Source organism: Triplophysa rosa, linkage group LG23, assembly GCF_024868665.1.
Source record: "Triplophysa rosa linkage group LG23, Trosa_1v2, whole genome shotgun sequence".
Taxonomy (NCBI): Eukaryota; Metazoa; Chordata; class Actinopteri; order Cypriniformes; family Nemacheilidae; genus Triplophysa; species Triplophysa rosa.
The window spans coordinates 11,489,169-11,499,871 of record NC_079912.1 but is presented as its reverse complement, the minus strand read 5'-3'; the positions used below and the strand labels follow the sequence as shown (position 1 = coordinate 11,499,871).

The following is a 10,703-nucleotide window of genomic DNA, read 5'->3' as shown; positions in this document are numbered from 1 at the left end:
TTACAGTAGCGTAACCTGCAGTAGCGCCATCTGCTGGACTGGGGTGGTGTATTGACAGTGATAGTTTCCTGTTACAAAAAAATTAAGACATTGTTATTAAGATTTTTTTAGATTAAAATGATTACAATATTTTTATATAATACTTATAATAGCAAACATTACAGTGAACAAACAAAAATGCAAGCAACAAAATCATATAAGGACAAATAATTTGCATAAACTGAACTGCTAAGAAATACATAGTCTATCAAGTTCTCTCTGACTTTACTCAGTAACACCACAAAGTTGAGTTGAATGTATTAGTAAATTACATGTTTCACGTTTGTAATTTATATATAAGTACACTTTTATCCAAACCAGAATAAAGATAATAATAACAATATCATCCTTATTAAATTGCATGATTTAATAGGCAACTAAATTATATTGATATTGTTCACCATTGCCTTAAAATAATATGAAACCAAGAAGCACATTCTCTATACATTGAATGCTCTTCATAATGAATTGGTGTTTTTATATATAAAATAAAGCAAATGCACACATTTAAAAAAACGTAAGCTGCTTGTTGTCTCTCTACTGTCTGGCAAAAAAACTATTAAAATGCCAAAAAAAAATGTACAAAAAATAGGAACCGCCAGAGGTTTTGATGAAAACTTGCTTCTAATAATGCTAACCCCAAGAAAAAGACTCATTATAAGACAATTAAAGAATGTTTGTTCAACATAAAACAAATTTCACCTACTGATTAAGGGTTAACAGCCCTATTTGACATGTACTGTATGTCACCGCAATATTTTCCGAACTTGTTTTATATCAGTTTGTTTAAGAAATGTGGTCAATACATCAACTGAAGAAGTCAATACATCAGCTGAAGAAGTTCAACCCACCACAAACGCTATTAAAACAGTTTTACTCAGCTGTCATAGAGTCTGTCCTCTGCACATCCATCACTGTCTGGTTTGGCTCAGCCACAAAGTCAGACATCAGAAGACTACAGAGGACGGTTTGGACTGCTGAGAAGATCATTGGTGCTCCCTTGCTCACCCTCCAAGAACTGTATACATCCAGAGTGAGGAAAAGGGCTCAGAAAATCACCCTGGACCTCTCACATCCAAGCCATCATCTCTTCACAATGCTGCCGTCCAGTCGGCGCTACAGAGCACTGAGCACCAAAACAACCAGACACAAAAACAGCTTCTTCCCTCAGGCCATCTACCTCTTGAACAGTTAAATGTTGCACCATGCAATTAATAATTAAGTGCAATATTAATTATATCCTCCAGATAATACACTATCTATTTTTTATGCAACTTTTTCTGTAAATTATATTTCATTCTGCTGTATATAGCACCTTGTACATACAATAGTCTATTCTTATTTTTACTTGTACATATTTACATACACACATAGCTTTACTCTTTATCATATATCTTTATCTTATGTTTATTGTATTTCTTAATTTTGTATACCCATAGGCCCTTATTTAAACCATCTGTGTACTGTATTCTATTGTGTTATGGTCTCTGTGTACTGGATGCTCCTGTCACCAAAACAAATTCCTTGTATGTGCAAACATACTTGGCAACAAAGCTCTTTCTGATTCTGATTCAATATGTAACATATAGGACATTATTAATACTTGCATTACAATTGATAAATGGGTTGAAACATACCTTTAGTAACAAAAACAAGCTTTTGAAAAAAATGTTCAGTAGATGTCACTCAGAGATTTCCTAAATCGAAAGCAATAAAGCTTTGAAAGGATCTTTTCAGATCATCACCCGTGAAATAATTTGTGACACCTGTGTCTATGGGTTTGTACGGGCTATTAATCTTCCAAAGAAGCATTTGTCCATAAAACACACTTAGAATGATGATCAAGTTTTAACATGCTGTGAAACATGTAAAGCAGCATACCATTGCAGGCATTTTCTGCGTTTCATTTTTGAAAAATAAATGCAGCCATAACAACATAAACACAGCACACTGTAAACAAATGAATAGTTTCATATTCAGATGAGGATCTAAGCAATGTTCAGAATGTCTAACCACTGTTTCCAGGTTAAGACAGGAGAGCAGAAGAGTGTGGAGACCAGAGCCTTCCTCTGCATTCAAAAAGGTAGTACAGATTGAATGCTTGTTGTCATTGGGCTAACCCCATACATAAAAGACGTATCTGGGTGTGTATTATCTCAGACAGTAAGTACAGGAAGGGAGTGGTTTGCTCTGTCAGCTGAATTATGAGAAATCACACAGAGTCTGGTTGTGAATAAGCCGTGTGAAGAAGCCGAAGAATGAAAGCCCTGGTAAATTCAGATTCTGACTTTTTAATGTTTCCATATAGCTAATGTGAATAAATGTAATGATTTAATATCAAATCCTGTTTGAATAATAAGTGATTGTTAACTACCTTGGCAAATACTTTTGATTGCGTGTTTACGTCAAAGGTCTGTATATTACTGTCTTAACATATGCACTTTTTGTAATGTAAATATGTTTTTCATTTGTTTTCTTTGGAGTTGTACACCAAATATAGGTAAATTTCACACAGACATATAAGGTAAAGCAGATGTTATACACAATAGTAATTCAACATGCACTTACCAAGACATGATAAAGATAACAAAAAATGTAACGTAAAAAACTTTAAGGTGCATATTTCACTTACTAAAAATGCACTTTTGAAAACATACCACAAACCTGTGAGAAAAAATGAGGAACGTTATTTAAAAAGGTACTGTGGTCGGAAACAGGCTACATGTACAAATAGGCTACATGTGACATTGTGATCCTGTGTCACACAGTTTATGTATTACATAATCCGTTTGGTTGAGGAAAGCAGTTTGTGATACACTAAATTCATTCCATTATCACAGTGTGGTGATTAGTGACCTGGACAAAGTCCATATAGTAGATATAAAAGCAACAGAATAGCAACAACTACATATATACGTAACCTGAAGAAATTAAGTATGTGAAGTAGTCAATCAAAAACAAAAATTTAAATACAAAATACAGTTCATTTAAAGTGAATACAAGATATTTTCAATGTTGGTTACCAAACAACATTGACCACCTTTGACTTTTATTGTATGGACACAAAACCACTGTGACATTTCTCAAAATAGCCTCTCTACTTTTGTGTTCCAAACCCTAATGTTGTATGTACTTAAACAATCAAGTGATGTTGACTAAACATTAATTACAATTTTCCATTTTGGTCCTGACATTTAAAAATATGAGTTGATTTAACTTTATGTACCTTCAAAATGCTTAAACTTACAATTTCAAGTCTTGTGAGCTCAAAATCATGATCAATCCTTTAAAAATCCTTTTGGTCATTTTTACTTAAAACGGTTCACTCCATGGAAGCAGTTCTGTTCTGCCTAGCAACAAGAAAACTAATGCACCGATTGGTGGATTACAAAGTTGGTCCTTTTGGCCTCGTCTGTTCTGTTGCTGAGCTGACACTCACAGTTCAAGACGGAATATGTGCTATGTTCGGTAAGTACATTTATTTATATATAACGTTATTTTGTATGATTTATAAAAGTGAAATATGTTTATTTAAATCCTTCTGGTACATTTCTATAATAAAAGACAATGCAGCCCGGTCAAACTTGCTATCGTAGCCATCAATTAACGGTATGGATTTGTGATGGTAACGCTATGATAACTGAGATATAAAATGGTTCTTTATTGATTTGTAATACTGAAACATATAAGTTCAAACACTTAATCATAGTGTAATGGTGTATTTCTGTTGTAAAGAACATGACAGCCACTTCTGAGATCAGTTAACGTTGTTTTTTCCCGCTCAAACTTTGCCAACCTCGCAGATATTTTTTAAATGATTTTGTGACGAGAGAAAGCACATGGTAGCCATCGTTACTGCTTAACTTTAGACCACGTGGGTTAGCCTGTCCAGGGCAAACTTTGTCATTGTCGCTGTTAAATAACAATATTTTCAATATAATGTTCTCAAGGTATGATTGAGAAGTTGACTTTTTACATATTTTGACTTGTACAGTGCATTTGTAAAGTATGAATTATAGGTTAATTGTGTTTTATAAGAACATTGCAACTATAGCTGAGACGAATAAGGGTAGTGATGTTTAGGCATATACAGTATATGCGAAATTACAGACCATCTTCACACTGGTCACCAGTAATTAGCTACAAAGTAATTTACGTATTTAACAGCCATATCTGATGTACCTTCCAGTATGATTGTCACCTTTATTTGGATGTTTAGGTTTCTTTTGGATAACATTGTAAGATTACCATCTTAATTATAATGTAATTTTCGTTGTTTTTGCACTGACTTTGTTAAACTTAATATTTTCAATTTTTTCTGTTACAGGTAACATGAGACAACGACATGTGGAAATGTAAGTATTGCATTTTTGACTCTGCAAAAAGAGGGGAACTTCTCAAACATTATCGTTTGAAACATGGTGGTCATACAAAAACTGTACCTTTTCCATGCCTACACAAGGACTGTCTTTGTACGTTCAACTCCATTAGTAGTTTGAAAGTTAATCTGGCAAAAATTCATACAAAAACACGATTGGGACATTGTCAACATGTAATTTATTTCTTATATTCATATCAGTAATGTGTTATGTATGATAATCTTAATTTAAATCACATATTCTCATAACAATGCTTCAAATAGATTGATATTAAGTTTTTCTGGCATTTATAGAATTTAATCTTTTCCTCTAAAGTCAGCCCAACCAACCGATGTCTGAACCCTTGTTCTTTGAGGACCGCCTATCATGCTCGGAGATGATGACTTCTTTCTTCAAGTCATGTTAAGTAAGTACATCTGTTCTTTAAAGAGATAGTTCACCCAAAACTTTTTACTTTAAAAAGTTTTAAATATATATATTTTTCTTACCAAACCCCATTGAGTCACTTCAGAAGGTCTTTAACACACTCATCTATATATTGAAAGACCTGAGTGTGAGTACATTTTCATTTTTGGGTGAAGCATTACTTTAATATATAAAGGTGGCAACTTTTTTGTTCAAGTCTTCAATATAATAAACGTCATTTATAATGCATACTTTCAAAACTGTATACCAAATTCTTTGCAGGAAGCATCTACATTTACATCAATTCAAATGTACAGTATACATGTTAATATAATGTTGGTTTAGGGTTAGTGATTAGCTATTTTAATAAACTTAATGTGCATTCTGATAAGCATGCATTGATGATAAACCTTTGATTCCTGATCACAATACTCTATTTATACCTGTTTTTTTACTAGGTGTCTGATCATCGCAACACTATCCTTGATGTACCAGAGCTGATCTTATTCGAGGACACTGATCTTCAGTCCCCCAACTCCTTGCATTTGACTTCTTCTATTCTTCGAAGACAATGTTCAGTGACAATGTGCCGTGTTTGCACAAAGCTTAAATGGTGAAATGTAGTTTTTATTATGTGTAGCCTACATGTTCAGTACATTAACAATTGTGAGGCGTAAAAAGTGTAATTGGTGCACAGAGTTGTACAATCGATGCAAGTCCACCAGTTAATGTTGGACATTTTTACTGTTGTTATACCACCTTATTATATTAATATTTCACCTTAATATTTCCACAGTATATTTGTACTGTAACACTGTGTAATTTTGGTGAAAGACTAATGTAATAAAGTAATTATAAAGTAATTATTATATGTATTTATATATGTAATTATTTTAGTTTGCAATGTTTGCACAGCTTAAACTGTCAAATGTAATAGTTATGTTTACATTAACATAATTGTGATACTTGAGTGAAGTATACTGTAAATGTGCATAGAGTTGTACAATTGATGTACTGCAGTTAATTTGGTTGTTACCACCTTTACAGTGTGGCGGTGACCCATTCCCATTATAGTATAGTGTTTTACTGTATTTTAATTAATATTGTGACATTTTGTCAATAAAAATTCAAAGATTAAATATGCTGTTCATTGTTTTATTTCAGTTCTGTGTGCACAAAGCTTCAAAAATAATAACATCATTATGTTAACAAATAAGTGAACAAATATTTAAGTACACTTGAAATTAATACCAAGTTAAGTGAACAAAATAATTTGAGTACATTAAATAAGCGCCACGTTTGGTGAACTGAAAGATTGAAGTATAGTCTACAAAACCGCAAAGTTAAATAAACTTAAATATGCGAGTTTCGGGAGACTCCATTACTCAATTAAATTGAGGCAACGAGTTTACTCAATCAATTTAGTTCAGTCAACTTATTAGGGTTTTCACTGCAGTCATATGAACAGGTTTTGAATGACATAAGAGTGAAAAAAAGATGACAGATTTATTGTTTTTTTGGGTGACCTATTCATTGAAATCAACAATTGATTGATATCAATTGAACTGTGTAAAGCTGCATTTTGATGGTTGTCTCTTTCGCTTATTTCTTGCAGGTTTTCAGTGTTTTTGTAAGAATATGGACAGGGTGAGTCCACTAGCTGTTCTCGCTGCCAGCAATGTCCTTCTACATTTCCAACGGTTACATGGAAAATCAGCTTTCAGCATTCCACAAAACACAATCATGGCCTCTGGAGGAGGTTTTACCACATTCCGATGGCTGTGCACCATTATCGGATTGATTTTTTATATCGGAGACATTATTTCAGATCTCTTGTTAACTGTGCAATATTTCAGGGGCGGACATTGTACCTGGGCTGTACTTACGCTTGTTTTTATTGTGAGCGGATCTTTGTGCATTCAAATATTTAGTTATGCATGGTTTGAAGATGACAAGAAAAATGAGAATTATGAAGACGAAGACAAACCTCTGTCGACTGGACATCTGATTGGGATACATGTACTGCAGATTGGCATTTTCACAAGGTAACTTCTGAGAAAATGTAATAATTTATTTCCATCTTAATGTAGAGCATTAAGGTCTGAATTTAAAATAAGAAGGCAGCAAATTAAAATGTATTGTTGAAGTTCTCGAAAGTTTTTGATACATGTTACACTAATCTACAGAGTCAACAATCTCTGTCACGTTATGCAAATAATTTGATCTTTCCATTGCTATCAGGTATCATCATCTGTTGAAAAGGAGTTATAAAGCCCTGTGGTTAGGTCAGACTCAAGAGGATGTGCAGTTACGTCTTTTCGCCCTAGCTACAGATCTGAGCATGCTCCGTTTGTTCGAGACCTTCCTTGAAAGTGTTCCTCAACTTGTTCTGCAACTCTATATCATACTGGAGTACAACCATCGCTCCATTTTACAATGTGAGTCTTGTACAGATAAAATCATGAACATCTTCCACGTAAATCTAGACAGTCATGAATTTTGACACGAGAAATTTGAAACACTTAAAAATGATGGTACACTTTCTTATACATGTCTCTGACCTGCTTTTCCATCATTTTGCAATCTTAAATCGCAAACAAAAAAATGTTTGAATGCTACTGCATGAGACAAAATATGATCATTCTGAACATATATATTCAATTTGGCACATATTTCTTTGGCCCATCAGACTATACAAACATTTGAATTTTGTTTTTGATCAATAATTATTCATCTCTTTTTAGATATCAGCATGGCTATGTCTTTCCTCAACATAGCCTGGGCCACAGTGGATTATCGTCGATGTTTCCGGCGTTCTTTACCTCACGTTAATGAGATGCCCTCTAGAATGCCCACAGCTGTATATCTGCTCTACAAGATATTCACCATAACCCCTCGAATCCTCAGTCTCACCATCTTTATCATGCTTTCCACCTTCAGCCCTCTAGCAATGGCCTTTATCTGGCTAGTGGGAACCATCTGGGCTCATCTAGAGAAGACTGACTTTTGCATTTCACCGCGTCTTGAACATCTTTATCGAGCCACTGTTGGAATCATTCTACTTTTCACCTTCTTTAACATAAAAGGGGAAAACACCAAAGTTCACATGACAGTGTATTACATCCTCACTTTGAGTCAAAACATTGCTGCTCCCATCATGCTGTTTCTGTTCAAACCAGAATCTGAGGGAACGGATTACTTCTTGCCTATGTTGTTTTTTATAGTATTTTCTAATTCGATGGGACTTGGTTTTTTGGCACTTTACTATAGTCTCCTGCATCCCCGTGGGGTCAGCAGAGTGGCAGATGAGATTGATGGAATGCACCAAGAGCCTCTGAGTCCCCCGAAAACAACACGTTTAGATCGTTTTTTACAAATATGATGTTGGATTGTGGACTAATGGAAACAAGACTATTAAAACTGTGCAATAGACAGATATTTATGAATGCAATATGTGCTGGAATTGATCAAGTAAAAAAATGAAATCTTTAAGCTATTAAAGTGTTTTAAGAGGTACTAAAAAGGACATTTTGTATGATTGTACAGGTGAAATGTTTGACCTTTCATTTATTCTGTAAAATGATGAACAGGCCGCTGCTGTGACTTGTGCCTTCAGTTCATTTCAGTTCATTACTTTGACACCCAAATACGTACGCCTATGACCACAAAAATGCCACAAGATGGCACTGTTGCTCCAAAAATCTTCATAAAATAACGTTTAGTCTCAGCCTCAGTCACGCCCACGGACCGTTGACTTTAGTATGAGGTCTGGCAACGCGAGATGTCGTTTATCAAAGCACGATGTTTAAATACGCCTCACAGGTGACTTAGAGATATGATTTTGATCTTTACCATAATATGTTTTTGCTTAAGTTTGTTGTAATAAAGTAATTCAATTTTTAATTGTCAGTCTGTGATTCAGGTAAAGGAAAACTGGAGGCTGCTAAACAAACAAACAAACAAACAAAACCCCCACTAGGATCATTAATTATAACAAACATCAATTAAAACAAAATTCCAGGTATAGATTACAATGAACAACAACACAACTTTGTAAAAAAGAAGGCATTCCCCATTCACATGTACTGTACAGCATGTCAAACTGATCAAATGCAAGCCTGAGAGATCAAATGCAATCTGCAATCTGCCTGTTTAAGAGCTAATTTAAAAATAATAAACCAATCTTTTTTTTATTTTGACTGCCAGAGAGAGAGAGAGAGAGAGAGAGAGAGAGAGAGAGAGAGAGAGAGAGAGAGAGAGAGAGAGAGAGAGAGAGAGAGAGAGAGAGAGAGAGAGAGAGAGAGAGAGAGAGAGAGAGAGAGAGAGAGAGAGAGAGAGAGAGAGAGAGAGAGAGAGACCCTTCAGTGAACATGTGCACTATGAGAATGACTTTGATTTCTTCAACAGTAGTTCTTTTTCTAATAAACACTTTTACATGCACATAAAACCACATATGTACTGTGTTTTCTCTTGTCCATCTAACACTATCTGGACTTAACTTTTGGCTCTTGCTTACAGCTGTATCAGATTCGTAATTTATTACAATGCTCTACCTTTTTGTTAACTAACAACATACTTTGCCGCTCTCATAAAAAAATGCACTGTGTGGATATTGCTATGATTTCGCAACTAATATTGTGTTCAAAAGTAATAATCACAATTTATAGGCGAGATAATGTAACTTCTTTGAATGATCACTGTATCCAGAATGTAGAAGAGAATATTGATTTTAAAAGCATACTCGCATGCTGAAAATGTTGTTCCAGTGTCTTTGTTTCATGTTATGTATAGGATAATATTTAGGTACATTATAGACTGACCCTACATTTACATGTATAATTAAAGGTCCAGTGTATAAGTTTAGTGGCATCTAGCGGTGAGGTTATGAATTGCAACCAACGGCTCACTCCACCCCTCCCTTTCGAAGCACTACACAGGCTGACACAGAACTAAGATGTCATCACGTTTTTTCTTCTTTGTCCAAGGAGATAACGTATTTACGAAACGCCCTCTGTAGAGCAGTTTGTCCGTTTAGGGCTACTGTAGAAACAACACGTTGAATTCTATGTAGATAGAAATAGCTCATTCTAATGTAAGAAAAACATAACGTTTCATTATGTAAGGTCTTTTTACACCACTAAAGATATGTATATTATATTGCATTTCTGTCAATAGATACTCCAAAAATATTACACACTGGACCTTTAATTCTTTATTATTTAGAAACATTAAAAAGCTACAAAACTAGAGTTTCTGATAGTCACAGTGTGTATATATTAGTCGACATATGCTACTTGATTAAGACTATGCAATAAAACGAATTACTGCGTCCAGTAAACGATTTCAATTGAGCTGATTTTAATAAATGGACGAATTAACCTTTATTTCCTGGTTAACTTAAAATGCAATTCCTTCTGTGTACTAATCAAAACCAGTTACTACACCTGGGGTAAAATGAGTAGATTTAATTCATTTAACTTGAATATCTTCATAATAGGCTAACTGAAGCCATTTTTAAGAAGATAATGTTTCATACACACACAGATCAGGCTTTGTCTTATGTGAGTTAGTCAAGACAGCGTAACCGCTGATTGTCTCCTCGATTCACTCCAGTTTATTTTTGCTTTTCTTATTGCCGTTTCCTGTTAAAACCACTCAGAAATGGGGCATACCAGCATACACTCGCCACAATTTGTACAAGCGCAATAAAGCCGTATGGGTGGCTGTTTTTCATTACAGCTTCAAAGTCCATATAAAGCATGATTAATGTGCTCTTGAGATGCAGCGTGTCTTTAATTATTATGACTTGACTTGTGGCAGCGAGCGCAGATACATTAGCAGCAATGGCAATCTGTAAATGTCTACAGATACAGTCTAGAT

General features: G+C 34.5%; 1 protein-coding gene across 3 annotated transcripts; it reads left to right on the top strand.

Moving 5' to 3' along the window:
* Positions 1-2,069: 2,069 nt before the first annotated feature.
* xkr9 (XK, Kell blood group complex subunit-related family, member 9) lies at positions 2,070-8,379 on the top strand. Of its 3 annotated transcripts, none has more exons than XM_057323427.1 (4): positions 2,070-2,122; positions 6,439-6,868; positions 7,065-7,261; positions 7,568-8,379. In XM_057323427.1, the coding sequence occupies exons 2-4, from the start codon at positions 6,462-6,464 to the stop codon at positions 8,203-8,205; spliced, it is 1,242 nt and encodes a 413-aa protein (XP_057179410.1). In that variant the 5' UTR covers positions 2,070-2,122; positions 6,439-6,461; the 3' UTR covers positions 8,206-8,379. The 3 variants fall into 3 exon arrangements, with proteins under 3 accessions (XP_057179410.1, XP_057179408.1, XP_057179409.1); XM_057323425.1 differs by lacking the exon at positions 2,070-2,122 and adding an exon at positions 2,137-2,309; XM_057323426.1 differs by lacking the exon at positions 2,070-2,122 and adding an exon at positions 2,137-2,563.
* The last annotated feature ends 2,324 nt before the right edge of the window (positions 8,380-10,703 follow it).

Excerpts from the sequence above, each read along its gene's own strand:
- xkr9 (XM_057323427.1), top strand. The coding sequence starts at position 6,462 with ATGGACAGGGTGAGTCCACTAGCTGTTCTCGCTGCCAGCAATGTCCTT. Across the intron at positions 6,869-7,064 it reads CAGATTGGCATTTTCACAAG|GTATCATCATCTGTTGAAAA; the intron begins GTAACTTCTGAG and ends CATTGCTATCAG. Across the intron at positions 7,262-7,567 it reads CCATCGCTCCATTTTACAAT|ATATCAGCATGGCTATGTCT; the intron begins GTGAGTCTTGTA and ends ATCTCTTTTTAG.